The sequence below is a fragment of the Microtus oregoni genome, unplaced genomic scaffold (genome assembly GCF_018167655.1).
Source record: "Microtus oregoni isolate MIOR12 unplaced genomic scaffold, Mior012 000083F_ref0000379, whole genome shotgun sequence".
In the NCBI taxonomy this organism is placed as follows: Eukaryota; Metazoa; Chordata; class Mammalia; order Rodentia; family Cricetidae; genus Microtus; species Microtus oregoni.
This window is the reverse complement of record NW_024544543.1, coordinates 674,172-700,098: the sequence shown is the minus strand read 5'-3', so window position 1 is coordinate 700,098 and position 25,927 is coordinate 674,172. Positions and strand designations below refer to the sequence as shown.

The window sequence follows — 25,927 nt, the reverse complement described above, 5'->3', positions numbered from 1 at the left end:
GGCTATTGAGAGCTATTCAAAGAGGGAGGAGCCATATAGCTTCTCCAACCCAGTGGGCTTTGGAGGATGAGTTGGTGGATGAAGACAAGTGGCACTTTGGGAGACTGTACCTGCTTGTCTCTAGGTGTTTGGGTTCTCAGTGTGAGAGTGTCTTGCACACTGGCATCTGTGCACTTGAGCACTTTGGTCCCAGGCTCCCTGTAATGTTGTTCCTCTACTCTGTTGCAGATGAACCGGCCGATCCAGGTGAAGCCTGCGGACAGCGAGAGCCGAGGAGGTAGTAGCTGCCTGCGCCAGCCCCCTTCACGTGAGGGCCCACTTGTCTCTGACCCCTCCCCTTCTCCTCCCTTCTTCCCACCCTGTCCCGCAGCTGCGACTCCCTACCTCTTCCTCTTCCTGCTGCTTTTCCTCAGGTCTGAAGGCTAGGGGGCAGGCCTTTGTTGTTCTGGGTGACTGACGTGGAAAGACAATAGGGAGGGGCTAGGCGACCCGGCCTGCTGGTGGGAGGAAAGGGTTTAATACTTGTCTACTAGAGAAACAAGGAGCCATGTAAGAGCTATCCTTTCCCATCCTCTTCGTTAGGCAAAAAAGAGTGCCTGCCTGAGTGTCGTCAAGGAAAACTCTCCGGGATGGGGTTTGAACACTACCCTGTGAGATACACAATGCTTGCAGCCTTGTTCTAGGAGGAGTCAAGGCTGCCCTACCCACCAATGGCAGGTCCCCACCCAAACACGCACAGGCTCAGCAGGTGGTGAACTGAGCAGCCACTCATGAGCCTGAAACCCTAGAGGATAGGGAAAGGGAAAGGGCACTTGCTTCCCGCCTTGACCTCTCTTTGACCAGGGAAGGGTCTCTCCCAGAGCAGGAGCTGCCAGGGGGAGCATCCTAGCTCCAGTTACTACTGTGATGAAACACCATGATCCAAAGCAAGTTGGGGAGGAAAAGGGCTTACACTTGCACAGTCCATCACTGAAGGAAATGGGGCAGGAACTCCAACAGGACAGGAACCTGGAGGCAGGAGCTGATGCAGATGCCACGGAAGGCTGCAAACTGGCTTGCTCTCCAAGGCTTGCTTGCTCAGCTTGCTTTCTTAAAGCACCCAGGACCACTCGCCCAGGGGTGGCCCTCCTTGTAGAGGGCTGAGCCCTCCCTCTGATCGCGAATCACAAAAATGATCCATGGTCTTGCCTACAGCCTGATTTTATGGAGGCATTTTCTCAATCAAGGTTTCTGTCTCTCAAATGACTCTAGCCTGTATCAAGTTGACATAAAACTCGCGAGCACATAGGGCTTAGAGAAGTCTTCCTACAGCGTCCATTAGGCAAGAGGGAGAGTATGGGGATGAAATGGGGCATCGATTTAGTCCCAACCACCTTCTGCCTCCTGCCAAGTCTCCAGGCATCTTCTGTCAAGCCTCCCACTGAGGTAGAATGTGACCCCAGTGCTTGCTGGCTGCTCCCTCTCCAGACTCAGGAGCTTCTACCCCTGGCTTTCATTACTCACTAGCTTGGGCAGCCACTTAAGGGGGTTCTCTTTTCTCCATCCTCCTTCTCCCCTAAAAGCTTATAAGAAAATAAACTAGACCAAAGACACTTGAAACTCAGATTCAGCTGTCCTGAAGGGAATCTGCTGTGACTAAAGGTGGCACTGGTCCCAGAAGACCCCCATGAGCCCTCTGTTTCAAGCTGCTTACCTGGCTCAGGTCCTTCTTGACCTGAGCTTCAGGTCCTCCAGCAGAGCTCAAGCAGACGCCTGGGGCCTTCCAAAGACACCTCATGTCTTAGGGCATGAACACATCTCCCCCATGGCTCACTGAGCAACCCAAGCACCCTGATAACTGAAGGGAGCAAACCCACATGGCTCCTGCTTCCCACTCTGGCTCCCTCCTTGATGGAGGCAGGATCACATCCTGGCTCAGCCTCACCCAGGGCTGAAGAGACCCATGGCAGGGATCAGGGTCTCTCTTAGAAATGGTTTCTAGAAGGTAGACCCGGTGAGAGCTGGGTGCAAGTTACCCAGAGGTGCGGCACCTCATGGAACCGTATCCGGGGAGCCACACTACCGAGTGTAGCTCTCAGGCCCAGGCAGGCTGCTTGGACTCTCCGTGCCTGCAGTGAATGCAGAGAGGGACCGCAAGAGAATTCGGAGGAGACAGCACGAGGAACTGTGACTTCTAGACGTGAAGGGAAGGGATCCCCATAGCTAGGGAAGAAAACGGGAGGCCCTAACAAGGAACGCTGCGCCTAGAGAAGCCTCAGAGGGGTCAGGCAGGCCTGGCCCCAGCAGGTTCTCCAGAGCCAGCATGGGTGTGGGACATCTCCTCAGTCCCAACCCAGCTGAGTGCCTGTTCTAATGCTCTTCACCCATCCCTTGCCTGGGAGGCAATTGCTCTCCAGCTCCAAGCTGCTAACCTCATCCCTTTCTCCCATATATCTCCTGCTCTGACACTTGCCCCAAGCCAGATTAATCAGCTCTTTTATTCTTGCTGCGGTGGAAGGGGGTGTGTGTGGGGGGAAGAGCCAAACCTAAACATCTATCTATTAATTGCATATTCAATATTAAACAGGGAGATGGTCCTGAGTCAGCACTATCACCAAGCTATTTTTTTATAAAAAAGAAAGTTGGTTTAAAATAATTTAATATCCATTAAATATTTCTTGTGGGGAAGGGAGGGAAAGGAAGGAGGGAAAGGTGGGAATGGTTAAATGAATAAAGCAGAGGAGAGGTGTGGAAGGAAGGGAGGGTGTGGTGGCAGAGAGGAGCGAAGTGAGTAAGAAGGAAGGGTGAGAAGAAATGGGTCGGGCAGAGGAGAGGGTTCCTTCGGGAAAGGGTTTGAGTCATGAGGACCTGAGCTGGAGCATCCAGCACCTAGGTAGAGAGCTGAGCATGTGAGAGGCCTGTGATCCCGTCACTGGGTCATAAAGGCAAGGCGTGCAGAGAGAGGAGGCTCCCGGGCTTCTCCGCCAGCCAGTCCAGTCAATAGGTGAGCTCAGGTTCAGTGAGAGGCCCAGGTAGAGTTATGGAGGAAGGTATCCACTACCAGCCCCCATGCATGCACGAGCTGGGAGAAGGGCCTTGGGGGATGTATGTGTGTTGGAGCTGGGAGGGCAGGAAAGGAAGCACCCCAGGAGCAGGTGGTGCTGCTGGGTCCCACCCAGCCCTACCCAGGCTGCAGCTGTATTGCAATACATGCAGCTCCGCTTCCAGGTCACTCAATATTCCATAGACTTAGAACCTGGGACACACATGAGCCTCTATGATCTCCACTCACCTGCCTTCAGGGGGTCAGTAAAGAGACTTTGTCTGGAGGAGAGCTTTTCCCCACACCCCAGCACACAGAAGCGACTGCTAGCTCAGGCACCCCAAGGTTCCATTTCCCATTCCACTTCTTGTGCTTCTAGATACATCCCATGGTCACATGCGGTTCTGGGAACAGGCATGGGCAGGTGTCGAGGGAACTGTAAGTGTAAAGGCACCTTCTTCCCCGAGGAGCTCCGGTACAGATGAATTGCTTAGTCAGGCTGACAGGAACAGGAGCAGAGTTCCTCCCCTCTTCTCTTCCAGCCATGAGAACCAACGAGAAGCCTGGGTCCATCAGAGCCTTGGGCTAACAGGTCACTGTTCTGAGATGCCCAGACTAAAGCTGACAGATCTGGCCTTTGGAAGGCCTCCAGCGGAACCAGGAGTAAGGTTCCCGTCTTCCAGGGTGTGCCCCACTGTCCTCCGCGCTTAGCTCTAGAGAAAGCTCATAGGCAAATAGACACAAAAAGTAGAAACCGCTGTGGCAGAATCAGGCCTAATTGCTTAAAGATGTGACCAGATTAAATCAGCAGTCGCCTGACCTTTGGCTGGAATAGGTTAAACCCACATTAAAAGGACAGGCCAAGTCTCTTCCTGCTAAGCAGGCTGTATTTTCCCCAGGCCAGGGAAGGTAGACTGAGATGGTAGCCGGAGGGCATCCAGAGGAACTCCAAAGAGTTCAGGGAAAGGGGTCCTGTGAGTGAGGCAGGAGGGGGGAGCTTTTTAACCCCATCCTGACTCTTACCCCAGCTGCAGGGCCTGAGGCAGACTAAGGAGGGAAGGAGACCTGAGCTATGGTGGAAAGGAACATGGAGAGCTAGCTCTGTAAGAGTTGTTGTCACACCCCCAAGGAAGCTTCCAGAAAGTGGAAACCTCTCCCTCCCCAGGCCTCACAAACATTGCAGTCCTATCTGCTCCCAAGTCTTCTTTTGTAGACTCTGCCTCTCCACCTCTCTCTCTCCCTTTCCCCCTCCCTCTCTCATTTTTGTGCCCCTCTCGATCTCTGCTAGAACTAAACAGGGTAGGGAAGGAAGGGGAGGATTGTGGCGGGTGTGAGCCCCACCCTCGCCAGTCATTAGGCTTCCCTCGCCCCCGTGCCACCCTAGGCAGGGGCCGGCCGAGTCAGCGAGCTGTGCTCTGGTAGCCTCTTGCTCCCCCAGTCCACAATGGCATCTTCAGAGCATCCTTTTCCTCACGGCAGACACACCAGTGTGGCGGTGGAGTCCCGCTGGGCCAGCTAATGAGGTTGGACACGATGCCTGTGATGCAGATCCCAGGCCCTCCCTGAGGCCACGTTCCCCACCATAAACCCAGGCCCCATTCCCTCCTCCCGGCCCCTCCACCATCTGTAGCCCCATCGGGTCCTGTGGCTTTTGAAATCCTATTACATTCCTCATTTCTCCTCCAAGCATTATTCTATTTCTAAGCAGGCAGACCACGTGTGGTCTGTAAAGGTTCCCAGAGGCTTTGGGGGACCAGCTGAGGGGTATGAGTCCAGGCAGGGCAGCTGTCTGCTCCTGCAGTGGTTCTGGCCCAGGCACACAGCTGAGGGAGACCTACGGCCATAACTATTGACCTCCAGATGCTGCATTTCCCACTTCCGGGCTCTTCTAACAATCCAATCCTCTTACGCTCCAAAGGCCATTTACAGTGTGTTCTGACGGAATGGACTTGCAGGCTGACCCTGCTTTGTGGAAAGGCACCATAAAAAGTGCCCATTTTCCCGTCTCTAGAAGCAGTGAATGACTCACTGGCCGAGGGCTTCTGACAGAACACAAGCCCCTCCGGGTTCTGCGGAGGAAAGCCCTGAGGCCAGGCAGGTGGGAGGGTGGCAGAGCAGAAGAAGGCTGAAGGGCCGTGCCGCCAGCCTGAAGCTATCCTGGGTCTGTAGATCACAGGGCTTTGTCCTGATTCCACACACACTGGCCTCTAGTTTGGAGCTGCAGAGGATCGAGGCCTGAATAGAGTTGACTCTAGCCAGCAGAACGTGACTGGTGACAGAGGTCTCACAGCAGCCAATGAAAGGAGCTGTTTGGCAACACCTTGGAGCACAAAATGTTCACACTTTAGCATCCCCTGCACCTTCTGAGTCTCCATAGCAGTCTTGGGAGCTGGACTGTACAGTACACTCCCTTATCTGTGCCCATTTGTGTGTGAGTACGGGTGTGATTTGCTCGTCCACCAAAACTTGCTTCAGAACTGGGACTCCCATGTCTGTTCTGTGACATGGGGACTGTGAGAGTACCGTCTTTTTCCTCTGAGCTAGTCCCATGAAGGAGATACCATGGCCAACCAGGGCAGATAACTTCATTGTTGTCCAGGACACCAAACCATGTAGGCCTGGAGAGGCCCAGGAAGCAGTCTACCCCAGTCTCAGTCTGTAGAGTTTGCCACACAAGTGTGACAACCTAAATTCAATCTGCAGAATCCACGTGAAAAAGCTGAGCAAGGTGGCTCACATGTGGTCGCAATGGTGGACAGGTAGACAGGTCCGTGAGGCTCACTGCATTCAAAAACAAAAAAAAAGGTGTGTGTGTGGAGGGGGTTGGTCAGCAAGATAGCTCAGTGAAAAAGGGCACCAGCACCTGCTGCCAAGCTGGCCACACTAATACCCACATGGTAGAGAGAAGAGATCCTTTCTAGCTAGTCTCAGACCACCACACATGTGCTCTGCCCTTTCCCCAATCAAGCACACAGAATTAAATAAAAAAAAATTAAAAGAAGGCCAATTGAGATTTAAACTAAAACCAAATTGTTTTAAGAACAAAGCAAACCAATGTGGGTAGCATCTGAGGAACAAAATGTTAGGTTAACCCAAGCACACATGCATACCGCAACTCTCTCTCTCTCTCTCTCTCTCTCTCTCTCTCTCTCTCTCTCTCTCTCTCGCACGCGCGCGCGCAGGCAGGCAGGCAGGCAGGCAGGGAGGGAGGGAACAGAACAATTCCACAGCCCCTTCCCCCACCAAGTCTCCTGTCTCAGGCCTGTTTTGACCTCCTGTTACCATGGGAATATCTCAGTTTGTATCATGTTTTCCCATGAACCAACCTCAAAGCCCATGTCCCATTTTCATTTTGGACTAATGTTGAAGGGGAAAAAATCCACAGCAATGTTTATTTTGAATATAGGATCACAGACCCAGGCCTAGGCCCATCATGCCCTATGCATGCAGTCTGAAAGATTTGGAATGATCAAGAGATGGCAAACCTATGACTAAGCCATACTGTCCAACCAAAGTGTGGCTTCCCTACCGGTAGATCAAGTTCTATGACTCATCTACAAACCCATTTGTGCAAGGCTCATTCTACCGTGTGGCTTCTATTCTCAAACCCCCAATTTTCTGACTTAAAGGAATCTTTGTCTCCTTTCTTTCCCCACTGGAAAAGGAGTTTTGAAAGCTGAGGCCCTTCTGCTAATTTATACAGCTATGGCAGACAGACCCGTGAAGTCAGGTCTTTGTGGCTGGGGAGGTGACTCTATGGGGAAGGGTCCCCAGGGAGGCCCCAAGGCACTCCAGTGGGGCAGACACACATTATAAATTACATCTGTAACTCCCACCACAGGTGTGAAAATATAATTAACTGCGAATCTGCCGAATGCAAATGGACTCTCGGTTTTCAGCTAGGGGAAGGCATGCGGCTTGATCTGCATTTTCGTTCTAAAGTGGGTTTTTCTGGTTTTGTCTTGTTTTGTTTTGTTTTAAGCATCAAAGTTGAGACTCAAGCTCCTCAACAAATTCCCTCTGGTCCCAGCTAATTTAGCAAACAACGGTTTCGGGGGAAATGGGGTATTAATCATAGCAAATGGCCTTCTGGATGATATTTAAAAGTGCCTCCTGCCTGTGCGCCTGGGAATAGGAATGACAGAGAGAGGGGACTGGGCCCCCTCTGGTGAACCATCCCTTGGCATCCTGTCCCCTGCACTGTGTGAGCACGCAGGAGGATGTTCTCACTTCTAGGGAAGATGGGGACAATGAGAGAGAGGAAGTGCTTCCTTGTTGGGCAGTCCGCAGCATAGGAGCGAAATACCCAGTGTGTTTTCGGGCTCCTGATGCAACTCACCAAGGCAGTTTGACAAGAATAGGGGCATGGATGAGGGTCACAGGGGCAGAACAGGAAGAGGGAACAGACTATGTGAACCAGAGATGGGAGTATGAAGCTGAACTTGCTCTGCGGGGGAAATGAGCTAAACCCAAGTAGGTGAGGGGAGCCTGGTGAGCAAGGATGGAAGATGTGCGGCTTTGAGGGTTTAGGTAAGGTATGGGAACCCCGATTTTCACAAGGGGCTTTGCACAGAGGTGTTTAGGTAATGGGGAGCACTCATAGACCCGAGGGTTAGGGAGTAACATGGTACAAGTGGTGCTCTTGGGTTGTTCAGGCATGTGGAGCAAGGAGCCCAAGTAAAAAGATAGGCCCAAGCTTGGCATCTTCGTTCTGACTCTAGACCCCTGCCTTTCCCACAAAGCTATCCATTCTGCGAGCTACATGCTCTGATTGCAAAGAGGAAGATAACCGTCCCCTAAACTTCTTTTTTAAGATGGAGCATATTAGGAAAACATGGGATGTCCCCTCATGGTAGCTGTAGCTGTTGTCGTGTTATTTTTAGAGTCTGGTATGTGAGAAAAAAAGAGATGCTAGCAGGATGAGAACCTCTGATGAGGTGCGGTGAGTCAAGCGCAAACTGAGATTGTATACCACCCCAAGCTCCACTGGGTTAGGTCTATGCATTACCGGAAAGGAGCAGGACAGGGGAGGCTCCCCAGAGGTGGTGATGATGAGATAATAGGGAACACACGGGCTGTCACAGTAAAAGCATGCAATCGGAGACAAGGGTGGCAGGTATGTGGGTGGCATTCCAGATATTTTTAAATCTGGAGCAGAATGGGTTTGGTTGGAAAGGTGTGTCTACTTAATGGACTAGAGGAACTGAACTTGGTGTGTATGTGTGTGTTTGTTGGTGCATGCGTGTGTCACGATGCATGTGTAAAACCCGGAGGCGGACCAGTAGGAGTTGGTCCTCTCGTTCTACCCTATGGATCCTGGGAACTGATCTGAGGCCATCAAGCTTGGCAGCAGGTACCTTTCCCCGATGGGCCATTTTGCCAGCCCTACCTTGTTTTGTTGAGATAGGTTCTCTCACTGGCCTGGACAATGTCAGAGTAGAGAAATACGGCTCTAAGATAGGACTGCAGGCTTGGGCCAAGGATACTGTGAAGAGAAGGGAGGCCCCAAGTCGCTCTTATATATACAAACACAAGTAAGTATAGGTGTGCATGCTCATTCTTCTGGATCCAAAAGGCCTTGGGACTTGTCATTGTATTCTAGAGTCTGCCCCTCCTGGCCTAAGGTTGAAGATCCAGGGCTTTGTCAATGCATGCAGCAGGAACTGCTGGGACTCTAGAAGACAGACAGAGACAGTGGTGCTCCAATACTGCCACCGAGTCACTCGGTGCTTCTAGCATGAGAGCCTCACACCTGGCAGCAGCCCAGTGGCCTTGACTGAGTAGCATCTCCGTTTATGGAGTGAGAAACAAGGGCTGGGAGAGAGTTGACTTCCTGAGACAGACAGCAATCATTAACCCTTCTTGTCTCCATCCTTCTGGTCACCTCCACATCTTGCTCACTCCTCATGGAGCTTTGGGATTTCTCACAACCACTCACTCCAATGCGTATCTTCTGCGCCTCCAAACTCACCTTCTTATCCACAGTGAGGGGGCTGGAACACGGTCTACAATGGCTTCTCTTATTCCTTGTCCAAGCTTTTGGGGAACAGGGGTGCAGGGGACTTCATAGAGTGTCTAAGGCTGGATATGCTTAGATGCCACTCAGCTGATAGAAGGAAGAGCCTGTCTATGGCCATGTAAGTGTGGAGACCAGCTGGAAGAAGCAGGAAGTAAAAGCCCATGGAAACTCTACTTAGAAATAGCTGCCTGAATCACCAGGGCCTTGCCCATCAGGAATACAGAATTGCAGACATCAACAGGGATCCATGCTAAGGACAGCCTATGTCCTCAACACCTTGAACACCACAACCTATCCCTGGGTAACTGGTTTGGGTGTCTCAGGATGCTTGAAGTTTATGTATAAATGGACAATTGCAGTGACTTTCCACACCAGAGGGGACCCCTTAGCCCGCAGAGCTTATGAACCATAAGACAGATGCGTGGGTCTAGGAAGCTAATTTCCAGCCTCTGTTGGGCGCTAGGCTCTGGAGAAGCTCACAGGCTAGACTGGGGCGATCTGTTGAAGTATATGTGCAGTGGAGACAGTGTGTGCCAGGGACAACCAGAGCAGTCTGAGTGGCCTTCTGGAGGCTTCTCTGTGTTGGAGAGGATTCTAAACTGAGATTCCACCGAGATAAGAGATGCAAGCCCCACGGCCTCTAGCTTGTCCAGGGACAAACAAGAAAACCGCGTGGTTCAGGAGAAGAGTCCTAGGAATACCAGAGTATGTATTGGAGTCTGGCTCCTAGAGGAAGAAGAAAAGGCCTGGGTTCTGTGGAAAAGTTTGGGTCCACAGGAACAGGATGTGGGAAGAGGGCCAACAATAGGGAGGATGGCCATTATATCAAGAGAACAAGAAATCCATGCAGGCTCTGGCCATGAGGATAGGAAAGAACCATGAGAATAAAGATTCAGGAGCCCTTCCTCAGTAGGAAGTAAAAGTCTAGTACCAAGCAACCTTTCCCCTAGGATCTGCTACCTCCCAGTACACATCCACCCTTGCAGCATGCTTGACTCTTCCCAGCTCCATGCCACCAGTCCAAGCCCTCCTCACTCCACCTGCTGATCTGTTTTCTTTAGCGGTTCCCTCACTGCATCCCCAGCTCAGACACCCTCTTCTGTCCTCTGCACGCACTATAAAGTCAGGCATGGTGTTAATTTCTCATCTCCGTGGAGACTGTTCTCTGCTTAAAGAGAGACATATCCACCATCCTCAGAGCTCGTTTGGGGATGGGGGCCAGTCTGTGCTTGCTCCACAATGCCAATCTTGTGCCCATGGCTGAAAATGCTCTCCCCTCCCTAGCTGGGCCAGGTGGCGAAGCAGCCTACACTTCGGGCTTCCTACCCGCTCTGGCCCCACAAGCTGAGGCAGGGGTGGGCAGGGGGCTGGAGCCACTGACATTGGCATTCTCCTTGCCGCACATCTTAATAATTTAATGGCTATTAGCAGGGCCACTGTTGTGGGGGAGGGGCGCCGAGGGAAGATTTATAGAGAGAATTCACTCCAGGTTGGGGTTTTGTCTTCCTCTGTTTTCCTGGCATTTATCATGCATGTTTTAATTTGGATCGGAGAGTTGCTACCATCTGGCCATTATCGCAAAGAAATATTCATTTTCGCTGAGTGACACAGGCTCCATTCATCACGGAGCATGCTGATTGCCCTGCGAGTGTGGGCTGCACTTTCTCCTTCACTGGAAATGAACCTTGAGCTGTGGACGAGGTCCAATGTGCCTGGAGCAGTACAGGGTGACAGCTACCACTGACCCTCCCAGCCATACTGAAGCTGACAGGAAAACGTGGGGGGAGGAGCACCTCCCTCCCTTGGCCTACTGGAGGTCTTGGGGGCTCCTTCTGCCTCAGCCTCACCGTAGGCTCCTGACAATCAGTTCTCCCAGCAGCTCCTCTATCTAGGGTAGTTGGGTTTCAGAAGTGGCAAAGAGCACCTCTCTGCTCTCTCCTTGGGCATTGGCTTCTGATGATGTCCTGCCTAGGGTCGAGTCTGCCTATGCAATTTTCCCTTACCAGCACTCTACCTGAGAAGTGCCAGTACACGCCAGGACCAGGCGCGAGGAAGCAGGAACTCTTCCTTTGCCTTTTGTCCTATGATGGTGCCATGGGATCAGACCTCAGGGAAGAGATGAGTGTGCCTCCCACTATGGCATTTCCTTTATTCCCGGCGCCACTCAGCAGGGCGTGGCAGCAGTGTAGGCTGAGAGCCTCTGGAATGTGAGCTCACAGATGTAAGGCCTGGACTTTGAAGGGACTGGTATGGCATTCCACGGCTGGGCAGGGTCTCGCTCGAAATTCCTTTGGTAAGCAGTCCTTCAGGGCCACGGAACAGACACAGGAGGAAGACCCTCTCTTCAGCTACTGAAAGGCACAATCCAGAGCACTCACAGCTGCTCAGGTCCCTCCTGGGTTTCCTGCCATGACGGGGGAGTGGGGGGAAGTGCAATAAATACAGATTAGCATGTCTCCTGTGAGGCCACTCATATGGTCTCAATGAAGACTGAGATTCCTAGGCATGAAAACATGGACAGAGCTGTGACCCCTTCCCCAAACCCCCGCTAGACATTTAGGAAAGGAAAGACTAAGGGGCAGAAGTGACACCATGGAGTGAGAGCTGCCTTGCCAGAGAGGCGAAATTTGGCAGGAGAGCTTCCACCTGAGAAAGTTAAGCTCTCCTGGTTCTAGACAGATGCTCAGTGTCTGATATGTATTTCCTGGAATTCTGTCCAGGAATTGTGACCAGACCCAGGCTGAGGTCCTGATACACCTGCCTCCACCCAGTCACAGGTGGAGCTGTGACTGAGTACGTGGGCAACCCTGGGATAGCCCCCCCCCGCCCCCTGTCTTTCCCAGCAGGAGGCAAATCATACGTGTAGGACTGCCCAGTTGTACAGAGGAGGCAAAAAAGATGCAGGATTCACTTCTGGGTCATCAGTGGATGACCTGCTCATGCAGGAAAAAATGTCAAGCTCTCTGACTCCCAGGCTACCTGACTCTAAGCAACACCCCTCTGAGACCCTAATGAGTCCAGTCAAGACAGCCCTGGTCACTGGCCACCCTAAGTCAGTGGGGAGTCTCCTTGCATTCTAAATGTGGCAACTTGCCCACCTGTCTCTCTCTAGACAGTTGTTTAGTCCAGCATTTGTTGAACTAAGTTGGCTGTCCCTTAAGGACTTTGTCCTGACTTCCCCAGCGTAAGGGCTTGGTGGCCTGAGCTGTGGAAGATGGAACTATTCCTTAGAGGGACAGAGGGGGTAGGGCTGAGCTCTCGCTACCAGCACGCAGCGCTCCCCTCCTCCCCTGGAACTCTTTCAGTGACACCAACAGCTCTGAAACATCTGCTCCTCCATCCCGGGACCCGCAATTTGAATAAATTATCCCGACGTGGAGGCAGCCTGTTATTAATGGCTCGAGATTTATAAGATGCTTTAGTTTAATAACGCTGTGGCCCGGCGCTGCGCCACTCCTGGATATTTTTATATTTTGCCCTTCCCCTGCTCCGGTGTCGCGCCACCCGCAGCCGCCTCCTGGGCTGAGTCCCGGAACACTTCCCTACATACTGGTCACCCACCACAGCGCTCAGTGTTCAGTGGTGGCCGCCCAGTGCCACCAGCTCCTGCCTGCTCCCAGTCCTCTCTCCGGTAATAAACGCGTGCGCGAGTCTCCTTTACGGACCTCCTCGCACAGATGTCAGTTTGGGTGCCCCTGGCCCCGCTCTTGCTCAGTGAAAGACCAGGCGACTAGATGGGAAGGGTGAGGCCCTGAACAAAGAGTCCTGTGCCCGCGCACAAGGTGCTCCTCTCCTCGCTGCCTGTATACTTTCCCTTTGAGGACATGGCTGAAACCTGGGGTTTCCCCAGTTGAAGGCTGCTGCTTATTTCTTCACTCAAAGCGTTTGGTTATTCCTTCTTTAGTTTGTCCTTCCAGTAATGACCCTCATCTTTCAGTCCTGAGTCCCTCCCAAGTTAAATGCAATGTTTGTGTTTTACAAACCCAGCTGCACGCGTCTGCAGGCCCTGCCTCCCTGGTTAAGGGTCTCCCATGGTGCTCACCTATGGCTAGCCCTTCTGGAACCTCTCAAGTCTGGAGAACTGTAGATGCTCCCCATGAATTTTCAGCATTAGCCTCCCCACAAGTGTGTGTGCCCATCTAAGTGGGTGAGGTCTTCTGCAAGAGCAGGGAGGGCATGCTCCAAGGAGAAAGCAGGCTGAGAACCTGCTAGCTGGAGACGGAGGTGGAAAATGTTGACTTTCGAATAAATAGCCAGTGTCCCCAGCGTGTCCCAAAGTAACATAGACCAGAGGCTGTGATGTGCACAGACATGCACCTCAAAGGAGGGGCGCGAGCTCAGGGGTCCCTCCTCACTCCAGACACACATATCCCACAACAATTTAAAAGCCTGCTGCCGGAAGCACTCATGAAAGACCGTGTTTGAGAGTGGAAGAGAAAGGCATAGGAGCAGCCTATACGCTCCACTCCGAGTCTCAAAGTCACTGACGTGGCAGACCCCAGCGGGGTCTTGAAAGATCTTTCTCTGCCAGAGTCAAGCTGAAGCATGTGGCTTATCGTTCCCAGGGGGCATGGCGTGGGATGTGGAAGGGAGTTCAGACTGTACCTAGCTTATCTTCCCACTACCCCCTCCCCATGTCCCTCCACTGGGTTCTGAAGGCTACTGGAAAACTAGCTTTTGCTGCTTCCCATTTGGGCTAATGTAACCAAGGAACTCTTGCCTTTTGCTAAGAGCCCCACTATTAGAACATAATTACTGCTTAAAATGACCTTTAAAATATGTTTTAAATTCAAAATGTCTTTAAACCCTCCAACGAACACCATTTTTCAATTTCAACAACTGTTTTCCTTTTGGGGAGAACTGAGGGGTGGGTAGTGGATGAAAGAGCCCTCCTTCTGTAAATTTCAACTATTAATCTCTCCCCACTGCAGAGGAAGCCTTGCAGGAAGGAGGCCAGCGAGGGTCTGAGTAAAATGGTTGATATCAGATCCAGATCTGTCCTTGCTCCCCGCTGGTTCAGCCTCCTCAGACAGCAGGCTCCACTCACACCCCCACTCCCCAGTACCTCTGTCTCCAGCCTCCAGCCTGACTTGTCCTCACCTGAATGCGCTCCTACCCATTCTCTATCCCACATAGTGCCTGGGAAGTACTCTGCTTTGCTGAAGGCCCCAGAGAGTCTTGAAGGCCTTTCCTGCTGTTGCCATCCTTAATCCTGTGGCTTCTCGTTCCTGGGAACATGTTCAGTTCCCCGTCTGCTCAACAACCTGCCAGGGCCCCAGCTCCTGCAGAACGGTACCTTCTTCAGGCTCTGTATCTTTTGTACTTGGCTGCAGCACCTTGGCTCCATGAAGTGCAAGAACAAGAGAATTCATCACTTCCCATACCGTGCCATTGGCATTGTATTTATAACATCGATTGAAGGCAGTGGCTTAGACAGTCTATAACAGCGATACAGCCACTGGAGGAACCCTTAGCTGCCAGTGCCTTCTCTCTTCGAGTAGGGTCTGAAGGAGAAGGGCCTTCAAGCAGCCCCCAGGGCTTGTGAAATAGGAGAAGGGCAGCATAGAAGAGGTGAATTCCCAGGGGAGGGTGGAGCTGAGCTGGGAGAAGACTTCTGGTCCAACCTCCTGCTTTGCACCATGCAGCCCATCAACATGGGCAGATAGAAAGAGAACAAGGCTTGACGAGAGTTGCATGGCTACTCCTGGGAGTGCTAGCTGGGAGCTGAATGCAGTGAGTTTGCCCAGAAAGGTGTTGGTTCACTAGAGGAAGTCCTGTCTCTTCCTTCTGGGGTGGCATCTGCTGGAGGATTGGGCAAGAACAAGAAAGATCATGCATGGTCATAAGAAGCATTTGGGGATATGTCTAGTGATTGACCCTCCCTACAGCTTGAGTCACAGGAGGTTAACATTGGAGTCTTCCTGTTCTCTTCCTGGACTCTCCATTCCGTTTTGACTCTAGCAAGGGCTTGGCAGTGGCATTCAGATGTGACATTATGTGGTCTGTTCCTGCTATCTCTCTGATGCCTTGATAACCTGCCTCCTCACCTCCTGGGTGTCCCTTACACATCCTTGTTCCACCCCTTGTTCTAGCTTTTCCTCTGGTAGACATTGCTCCCACAGATGTCACTTCCACTCACCTGTCTCAGCAACTGCGTCCCTCTCACCAAGGTCCACATATCTGTCACGTGTTTATTGTATTCACACACCCATCTTTTCTTAATCTTTGTGCATCTCTCCTCCACTGTGAGATAAGCTCGAGGTCGTGAGGGACTCTCTCTCTGTTCCCCTTCTGTCTCTTCACCTTGAACAAGGTTTAACCCAAAGCCAGGGCACAGGATGAATGGTTAAATTTCTCAGGACAGGGACTTACATGCACTGGCAAGAGAGAAGGCTGGCATGGGGTCCAGGGAACTGCAAGCAGAGAGTATCAATAGCAGCAGGTTTACGGAGCCGAGGTCTGTCTGGTGGGGTTAAGGATTTAGGGATGCTCTGAGCGGTTTCTTAGAGAAGGAATGCTGGCAATGGATCCAGAAAGTGAGAGGATTTGAGTGGTGAAGGCTGGTGGGTTCTGAGTATTAGGCCCAAGAACGAATTGCCTGACAGCCCTGTGAGCTAGGGGAGAGTGTGGGTCAGGCTGTTGGCCTCCGAAGTGGGAGGCAGAGATGGTAGCTACATCCCAGGACTGTGAATATGACTCAGAACCTGGCCAGTTTCCAGGAAACTCTATGCTAGCAGGCAGAGAAATGCATTTGAGAAAACAGAATTGTGAGAGTAACTCTGAGGCCCCCAGTTACCATGGCAACGTATCTGTAAATACTTAGCTGCAAACATTAAGTGACACTGGAGGAGTAAAGCAGCAGTGGCAGAGGCGTGCACCGCTGCAAGAGTCCCCAGCCACTGCCTTCCATCACCTGCCTTCCCATTAACCCCTGTGTTCCTCATTCTTTGCCCTTGTTAGCCCCACACAGTGGGAGAGGGTCCAAAGGTTGGCTCTGTTCCTGTCTTGGTTTCTTGTCTGGTCCTTGGGACCTTGTCTCCTATGAGGTCCCCAGCTGCAGGTGCCAGGCTTTGGGGTCACAGGGAATGAAACCATGAAACAATGTAGAAATCAAACAAAGCTTTGCAGTCATGAGGTTGAGACTCCCCAGAAAATGTAAAGCCCCTCCAAGGCAGGACCAGATCGAACAGGTGGGTCCCTTATTAGGAGAAAGCTTTGAGGGATGCAATGGGGGTGGGGTTCAATGAAGTACTGGCAGGCTTGCACTGTCTCTCCCTCCCCTCCCCCCACTCCTCTCTCAAGCTGGCCTTGAACTCTCTACGCAGCTGAAGATGACCTCAAACTTATCATCTTCCTCCTGTCCCCACTTTCCAAATGCCAGGCTTCTGGTCATGTGCCACCACACCTGGTTTATCTGGTGCTGACTGTTAAACCCAGGACTTCCTAAATGCTAGGCAAGCACTCTACCAATCGGGCTGTATCTCCAGAGCTCCACTCCCAGGAAGCTTTTCAATCATCCATCTGATTGTTCCAAACACGGTAGGCAACACAGCCGCCTGCCAGGCCCTGTGCTAAGTGCCAAGGGCATGACCCTCTTCCTCTCCAGGCTTCGGAGACAGCAGGAAGAACAAGCTCCAGGGAAGAGTACCCAGAGAAAGGGAATGACAGAAAGAGAGGTCATGACCGTCCTCCCTGGAGGAGGGGGCATTAGAAGATCTTTGGGCTGTTTTATGAACATTCTGGATGTTCCTCCATGGCAGGTTTCAGCTGTGGGCCCCCAAGATCCCATGGCCAGGTGTTCCTACCTGTTATCCACCAATTATACCTGCTAGAAGACTGAACTATGATTGATGTCTAGAAAAAAAAACAGAGGGGCTGACTTATGAGCTGCATTTTTACCAGCTTAGAGACTGGGCCTCAGGATGGAGGTAAATGTTGTTTTTTAAATAATAATAATTAAGATCCAGACAAGGAAAAAAGATCAGATGTAAAATTTCTCCGGGACAGTACAAACTCTGAGCCATGGCCCGAGGAGGAGAAATCAAAGAGGCGTAGAGTCATTTTAAGGTATTATGAGGCCCAGAAATGGACTAAGCTCTAAGATTTCACAACTAAAGAGGCTGAAGTCTCAAAACTGGAAGCTGGGAAATCCTGAAGAATAAATTAAAATTGTCAAGCTGGTGTTTTGAGAGCAACTGGGGACACGTGATGGGGACTTAGGAAACACCGTGGTTCACCCACAGTGATTTACAGGCCGGAACTGGGTGTCTGTTCGGTGAGTGCCCCTTGGACACATGGAAGAATAGGGCTAACCTGCATCTTGTCACCATGTAGGGTGGCAGAGATGCCTCAGTAACTCAGGGTAGAAAAGGAGGTTCCTGCTGTCATGTGTGGTCATGATTTGTTTCTGGTACCCTACCAGAACACTTCTATCAAGGACTTCGTGGAGAGGACAGGGTAAATTCCTGAGACCCCACACTGTCTCAATGGTGGGATGCTGATAATATATTTGAGGTACAAAGTCATCTCCCCATGGAGTTCTCATTCCTGATGACAAAGCAAGGGAGCTGCTGGCTTGTCCCCTACGATCTCCCTGCCCATCAGATTCTACAGCTCTCTTCTTAACGCCCAGCACTTCAGGGATGGAGAGAGTAGAAAGATTTGGGGACATTTTGAACGACTGCAAATCCAGAAGGCATCTGTCAGTTAGTAAGTCTGTGTACTCTTCCCTTCTTGACACCCACATTTCACACAGTAACAAGACAGTGCACTTTTGGGTCCTAGTCCCATCCAAAGCTGAGGGAAGTTATGATTCATTCTCTAGGAAGAATATACAGAAGAATGGATGGTGGTGACCCTTTGAGGGAGGCCCACAGAACCTCTCCAGCCAGTTCTATAACTTCTTGGGAAACACGTGCGTTCCGTAGCCAGCCCCTGCTAGGCAGGCCATCCCCTTCAGTTACTGGTAGCTCAGACTACTTCTTTGTTTGCGGTTGAGTGAGGGCAGTGTTCACCCAGGCTTTAGTGAATATAGTGTCCCCCGAGTTCATGCCCACTCACAAACCATGAAAACGGCCTTACTTAGAATCTTTGCAGATGCAGTCAAGGTAAGATGAAGCTGTAGGGGATTAGGGAATTTCTGCTAAGACTGGTGTCCTCAGGAGGAAAAATGGCATCAACACAGAGGGTGGGGGGGGGGGGGAGACAGAGAAGATCCTAAAACAGATAGGTATGGGGTGGCTCCATTCTGAAAGAAGCCAAGAACTACCAGCAAACACCAAAAGCAAGGCAAAGGCAGGGAAAGGGAAAGGGCACAGCCCTAATGACCCCTTCTTGTGAAGAAGCAGTGGCTGCAGCGGTGCCTCAGGAACAACCACAGAACCCAAAAGACCCTGGGGCAGAGGGTGCAGGTACCTGAGGGTGTCCCACAAACCACACAAATGTAGATGAATCTTAACTTTTCAGAATTCCTGTTGGTATACACAAAAGCTATGCCACCAGGCAGCCCCTAGAGCTTTGCCAACGAGAAAGTTCCAGGCCAAGTGAAGAAAAGTTAGAAATCCCAGCACATCCATCTTCATAAATTTTATTACAGCCTGCCAGTTTAGACTAATGACTAATTTACTGTATAAAATGCCAGAAGCAGTTTTTTATTTTGTTAATTAATTATCTCAAACAAAGGTGGAATTTATAAAAGTGTCCAGAAACAGTGAGTATTGTGAAATTGCCTTCAGCGGGAGATGAAATTAAAGCTAACGCAAGATCAGGTTATTACTGTATTGACTTAGTTGCTTTATGACTTTGTAATGGATTTCTTCATTATTTTCTCGGGTTTGTGGCATTCATGATTGCATTAAGTCTGTTAGTCTATGCAAATATCATTAGGCACCACTAATAACCTCAGCCCCTCCTCCTCCCCTAGGGAATGTGCTAACTACTTGCCTGGGTGGGTCACTTCCGGCATCAGGGAAGACCTAAGGCAGGAGATGCTCTTGAAAAGTCTTCTCCACAGGCAGACTAGCCAATGGGCAGGACTTCAATGAGGCATTTTGAGGGATTCAGGGTGGTCTTTTACATTTTACATTTTTCCCCATCACAGAGTCTGATAATGTCACCATAAATCTGCATCCCTTTAGAGTAAGGCTTTGGAAGCACATACTAAATTTTTCTAGAAAGAAATATGTATTGACATGATATCTGTCATGGAAATGACAAGATGTTCAATGGGAGAATCTCAATCTGTTCCAGCAGCTCATCAACCTCAGGCATTTCTCTCGCAGTTCTGGAGGTGGGAAATACAGGACCAGGGTTCCAGCAGATTCGGTGTCTGTGCCCAGCTTTACAGGAACCCACAAGCTCTCTCTACCCACCCTGCCCTCCTCAAGGTCTTTTGACCTTGAACAAACTTCGTGAGGTAGTACTATGTAGCCAGGAAAGACCTTGAACTTACAATTCTCCAGCCTTCAACTGCTGAATGCTGGGATTACAGGCGTGTGCCAACCTCTGTTTTCTGAGATTCCGGAGACCAAACTCAGGGCCCTGTGCATCTTGGGCACACTAGACAAGGGCTCGACTCATTGAGCTGTGCCCGCAGTCTTCAGGCTTTTATTCTAAAGGAATCAGTTCCATTCTCAATGGCTCTTCCTTCATGACCTGCTCACCCAAGAGAGGTCCCTAAAAACATCACCTTTCATATTAGGACTTCTCTGAATTTGGGGAAGACACAAACAGTTAAATCTAAGCAGGGAGCATTAGGCCTTACTATACTGGACAAGGGGTAGCCAGACCTGTTTATGAGATGAGAACTAGACCTGTTTACAGGCATTGTCTGGGTGTAGCTGACCAGAATGGGATCTCTATTAGATATTTATAGACTCTGGAGACTCTGAGGGATGTCCAGAGTGTAGCAGGGTAGAAGAGTGCGGTGAGGGGAGGTGGCCATGCTGTGAACAGCCACCAGACAGATAAACAGATCCGAAGTAGTTGTGGCATCAGGCCAGCCCATTGCTGCAGTCCATCCCTTATTCCAGCCCAAGTCTCCTGCCCCTGATACAGAGCTCGTTACAGCTGATGACAAGTCCCTAGCCCCTAACCACTGAGTCCAAGATGATGTCCAGTTCTCCTTCTTAGAAAGAGATCAGCCAAGCTGTGAGTTAGGACAGCACTGTGTGTGTGTGTGTGTGTGTGTGTGTGTGTGTGTGTGTGTGTGTGTGTGTGTATGTGTTGGGAGCCTTGTGTGGGACTCAGTCCCTCCCTCTCCTAGTTCTATCATTTTGGCCTCGTCAGAGGATGAGCTTGGGGTTCATGAACAGAGAAAGACAGAATCTTTGCTAGGTAACAGTGTGAGGTGGGCAGGTCACATAACACCTATAGAGGGAACATTTCAGAAGCAGTTGGTAGACAAAACTTGAGATGCCTCAGACCTCGAGTTCAAGTGACAACAGCCACCCTAGTCTATCCAAGTGCTTAAGGAACTGAGGAGGGTGAGAACAGGCAGGGAGCACTGTCTCTTGCCAAGAGTAGATCCAGAAAGCCTCGACTTTGTTCTCTTGAGCTCCTCTTTCTCCATCAGCCTCTTCAGCTTCCTCTTCCTCACCCTAGCGTGAGCTTGGATAAAACAGCTCCAATCCTGCCAGCACTTACCACCGCTGTGAGCTACAGCCTGCTGTTTCTTCTCTCTGAGCCCCAGTTAACTGCTTAATCAAATGGGACTGCGGCCATGCTGCACTGAAAACAGGGCACAAAATGGTATGGAAGATGCTCGGCTGCGTCAGAAGAGGGAGCTAGAGAGCCAGAGGTCTCACCCGCTTTCTTCACTCCCGGAGAACCTGCCTCAGAAGAAGTGGACTTCACAATAATTAACATGTTGGACCCCTTCCTTTGAGAACATCAATGGGAAGGGTATACCTTGTTCTTCAAAACCCATTTTCCTAGTAACTGAGAGGAGACTGCATTTTCTTTTCTCATCCCCAGATTTCCTTCCTTCCTTCCTTTCTCCAGCTTTTCTCCAGCTTCCCCCAGAAAGGAGAAATAGGGCAGTTCTCAAGGTCATGCCTGAAGAGGCTGCGTCCTGACGAACTCTCCCTGCTCTGTCCTATCTCAGTTCCCTCTGTTGGCCCTTCTTCATCTTACCTTAGCACTCCATCGTGGCCTGACCTCCTAGAGTTGGCCAAATGTGCTCCAATGTGGGAAAACATTTACTCAAGGGTCAAGGTCTTGTCTCTCTCAATAGTGTCTTGTACATAATTCATTGACTTAATGACTGTGTGACTGACTGCCAAATAATAAATGGGATCTGGGGGCAACTCGGGGCTGGCATGCAGGTTTTGAAACATGTAAGATTTCCTCTCTGTCTCTCTATCCTCTGAACTTCATAGCAACCAAATACTGCCAACCAGAAGTCTTCAGAAAATCCCCTGGATGGCAAGAGCCGGCTCGGTGAATACTTCATTTTCTGGAACCAGCTGACATTGCCCTTCTGATTCTACTGGCCGTAGACACAATGTTTGCTATGCAGTTCCCAGTCATGTGCTTGCCTAAGCCCCTCAGAGCTGCCTAAGCCCACCCTATCAGGCAAGGTGCAGAGGTGTGTGTGTGTGTGTGTGTGTGTGTGTGTGTGTGTGTGTGTGTGCTGTTTTCTATACTATGAATAAGTGTGCAGGAGCCAGACTGCCTGAATTCAAATCCCAGTTTTGCTGCTTCTTAGCCCTGGGAGCTGCCAAACTCTTCTATATCTCACTTTATATCCATAAAATGGGGTGACAGTGGCACCCACTTCCTAAAGCCAGAGTGCTAAGTGTGGAGCTTGGTCCATGGTGAGTGCCGAAGATGAATTAGTTTTCACAGTTCCTTCTGAGGCCATGGTCTCTGACCATGACAATGAATGGCTGCATCTCTGCACACACCATATGGGCCACCACCTGCCATGTAATTACAGGACCGAATCAAGCCCATCACACTCCAAAAGTCAACCTGCTCCATGGGGTTGGGGTCAGGGCTTGGTCTTTGAGAACCGAACACAGAGACTGAAGCTGTCCCTCTTCTCCAGGAAGGGAGGTCCTCACCAGTAGACTCAGGGAAACCATGTGACTTTTCGGGGTCTGTTAATAACCTCAATAGCCAACTCAATTGAAATCTGTGCTAAACACAGCCCATTGGGAAATACAGAGGTTTAGGGCCTGCAAGAAGAGGCAGGTTGGTTTCCTGCAGGTCTGGAGCCAATAAGAGCTCCTTCTTTTAGGAGTTCACATGGCAATTCTTTAGAGACTGTGACAAGTTTTCTGACCTTTGTGCTCAGGCCCTTTATCTGAACTTCTAAGAAGCCTCCCAACCATCCATCTACCCACCCACATTTACCTATTGCTCTTCATGCGCCATCCATCATAAATCTATCTACTTTCAGCAATCATTCTTCTCTCATCTGTGTATCTATCTATCATCTAACATTTAATCTGGAAATCTAGCCTTTATTAATCATGTCTACCATCCATCCATCTCCGTGTCTCTCTAGACTCCATTATCAGTTAGGAGTTAACACAATGTATACTTAAGCACAGGCCCTCTAGGTTCCCCAAGGGAGGGCACAGTGACTCGCAGTAGATCAAAGCTGGACAGCAAAACAGGGCTAGATAGTGACAGAGGAGCTAAGACTTCTATTCAGAGCAGGGCTGGGCTGGTGGATGGAGGGAAACAGACAAAGAGAGAAGAAGGAAGAAGAGGGGACTTGAAAAGCCACTGGAAGGTTGCGGACATATAGCCTTCTCCTTTCTCTACTTCCACAAACCCAATAGCACCATTGGAGATGGTCTTGTGAGTGACAGGAAGGGGCAGGGAGAATGCCTGGCCTCAGGTGTCAGGGCATAGGGAGTGTGGTCCTGCCATCGTTCACAGCATTGGCAGGGCCCAGAATCCTGCCTCCACCAATCAGCAGGCAGGTGAAAGCCAGAGATGTAGGACCCGGACGGAGACCCCTGCCAGGAGAGGCTTATTATAGCTCTTCCCAGCAATGGCTGCACCCTGACATTGTCTGAGTATCTTTCAAAAACCAAAAACAAAAATACTTATGCCTAGACCCTAGACCAACCAATCCAACCCAGGCACCTATATTTTGAAAGTTTCCAAGTGATCTTCATAACAGCCACAGCTGCCGGGCGGTGGTGGCGCACGCCTTTAATCCCAGCACTCGGGAGGCAGAGGCAGGTGGATCTCTGTGAGTTCGAGACCAGCCTGGTCTACAAGAGCTAGTTCCAGGACAGGCTCCAAAACCACAGAGAAACCCTGTCTCGAAAAAAAAAAAAAAAAAAAACATAACAGCCACAGCTGAGAACCATCACCCTATAAGGCCTCTGATTCCTGCTACTTATCTCTGAAGGACAGTCATTCCCAGAAAGAGAGAGAAGGATGCAGGCTCTGAAAAGACCCAGAGAGGTGCCTAGGTCCTCTGGGCTGAATCCTGGTCTTGCATGAAGGCCAGATTAGTTCACTGCTGGGAGAGCTCAGGAGGCATTCCAGACACTAGGTCATTCTGGGAGATGTAGTGCCAGGTAGGCTCTGAAGACCCCACCCCAGTCAGGAAACCCCAGAGATCTTTGTGATGTCCAGAAGCAGGGAGTGGACTTGGGAGCCACAGCCTCATGGCCTCCCCTCTGATACTGTGTGCCCAGTACTCAGTGCCCAGGACTCAGGTGTTTATATCACCATACTTACTCCAGTGAGCCAGGATGCAAGCTGCTACCTTCTCCATCACCCTCAGCAGTAAAATAGGCAGAAAGTCAGCGGGCAAACATTTACTCTGCTCCATGGCAAGGCTCACTTTGTGCTTCGGGCAATGATGCCTCCCGGAGACACAGATGTTATCTATGAATGCCTGTTTTCTGAGTCTGTGGGAAGTCAGACCACAGCTGGGAGGATCTGAGGCTCACATGATGGTCAGCTTACAGCCAGGCCAGGTTATCTGCAGACAGTGACAGCTGCCCTGGGCTTTATTCCTGCCCAGCAGCGAGACTCAATGTCAGGCCCTGCTTGGCTGTTAGTACAGACAAACAGGTCCGAGGTTTCTTCCCCGGCTCTGCAGCTGGGTATGGCCCTGTCAGCAAGGTGTTTTACATTCTAGTCCTTGTTCTCTTATCCCCGGCCCCCCTCCTCTCCCGTGGACCACCCAACCACTGGCCATGCCCTGCAGAAACCCCTTTCCTGGCTGGAACGCAGTTCTGCTTTGTCTGTCTCCTTGAGAGCCGAGGACAAACTGGCCATAATTTATGCTCCAGCATGATATAAAGGGGGAAAAAAGGCCCCATTATGCTATAAATTATCCCGTGAAGGGTGAAATGCCGGCAACTGTGCCAGACGCCAGCGGAAACCCCATTAGACAACAGGGTTCTGCTGCTGAGAAGTCCCCACAGAACACCAGGCCGTCTGTTGTACGCTGAGCCTGGGAAGGATAATGTAGCCGATCAAACGTATAATCAGTTACCTGGAGAGATGACTGTGCACAGCCGCCTCAGCAAAAGGTGACTTCTAGACAGAGCCACCACATGTCCCATGCTCCTGCTGGGAGCAGCGATGCCTGAGTCACAGATGGAAGGTCAGGAAGAGGGGCAGCAAGGGAAGTGGGCGTGGTCTCAGTCTCTCTCTGGACCCTACCCTGAACCTGCACAGAACTCAAGGGTTCAGATCTGGCCCAACTCGGAACCCTAAAGCAATATCTCATCTCTGAGACCACAAGAATGAATGAAACATTTCTGTCCTGCTCCCCACCTCTAAAGGGTGATAGGAGACCCCAAGTTTTAGGTCTGTCTCCCTAAATATGCCTCAAGCTCTGTTCCTCAGACCTGAACAGATGCCAACATGGGAGACACTAGAGGAAGGAGAGGGAGATTGCGGTCAGAGGATGGCTCTAGCATCTGCAACCTACACTTCCGGTGTGATTGGGAAAGAAGAGCCTTCGTCTCAGGTCAGGTGGCCTGTGGACTCCGAAACAGAGAGTTACCTCTTGGGCATCAGGAGATTTTATAACAAGGCTTTTGGGAGAGAGGCAGACAAGACTCGTGATGGGAATTGGAGTCGTCAGGCGACCTCCAGACAACCAAAATTATCATGAGGCCAATCCCTGGGAACTGAGCAGCAGGCTACGAATGTCCTGCCCACTCAACCACCTTCTGGGCTCTGAGCTGAAGTCCTGGTCCTCACAAAACAGTATGTTTATTGGGCATTTGTGAGTTGTGGGGTGGGAAGGCAGAGTGAGAACTCTGGGCAGCCCCATCTTCCACCAGGAGCAGTGGCAGAAGCCAAAGAGTGACAGCTCCATTCAGGCCATGCGACCTGAGTCCTGCCTTCCCCAAAGTCTGGGTCAGAGCTCTTGGGAAAGATCCTTTGTAGCAGGCTTTCTTGGATGGCCAGCCCCCACATGTGACACAAAGACATTCCTAATTATGAATGCTTAGCCTTAGTTTAGGCTTGTTTCTAGTTAGACTTTTAAATTTAAACGAATCCCTTTTTATTCCTCTCTGTGCTGCCCCAAGGCACTTTTCCTCATCTGTGTGCTGTCTGCCCTGCTTTCCTGAATCCTCCATGTCTGGGTGGCTAGCCCCTGGCCAGCTGCCCCCCTTTTCTAAGCCCATCAGCCCTGCCTGTCCTTCCTCTGCCTAGCTATTGATCATTCAGCTTTTATTAGACCAATCAGGTGCCTTAGGCAGGCAAGGTAAAACAGCAGCACATCTTTTTACATAGATTTACATTTGCAGCATAAACAAAAGCAACACACAACACAGATAAACAATTTATTCTGCAATACAAACAAATGCGACACATCTTTACATAGTTAAACAAACACTCAATTCCGCAACAATCCTTACCTTCTATGTGGCTCAATTTCCTCATTTGTACAC

At 50.7% G+C, this 25,927-nt stretch overlaps 1 protein-coding gene across 39 annotated transcripts in view; it reads left to right on the top strand.

Annotated features, from left to right (window-relative positions):
* LOC121441900 (CUGBP Elav-like family member 4) overlaps positions 1-25,927 on the top strand; it is a 278,628-nt gene that overhangs the window by 222,117 nt on the left and 30,584 nt on the right. For 23 of the 39 annotated variants that reach the window (XM_041643284.1, XM_041643283.1, XM_041643270.1 and 20 more), the window contains exon 3: positions 229-307. In XM_041643284.1, the coding sequence (XP_041499218.1) occupies positions 229-307 (79 nt within the window). The remainder of the gene's footprint in view (positions 1-228; positions 308-25,927) is intronic. The other 16 variants (XM_041643278.1, XM_041643279.1, XM_041643273.1 and 13 more) reach the window with 1 other exon arrangement.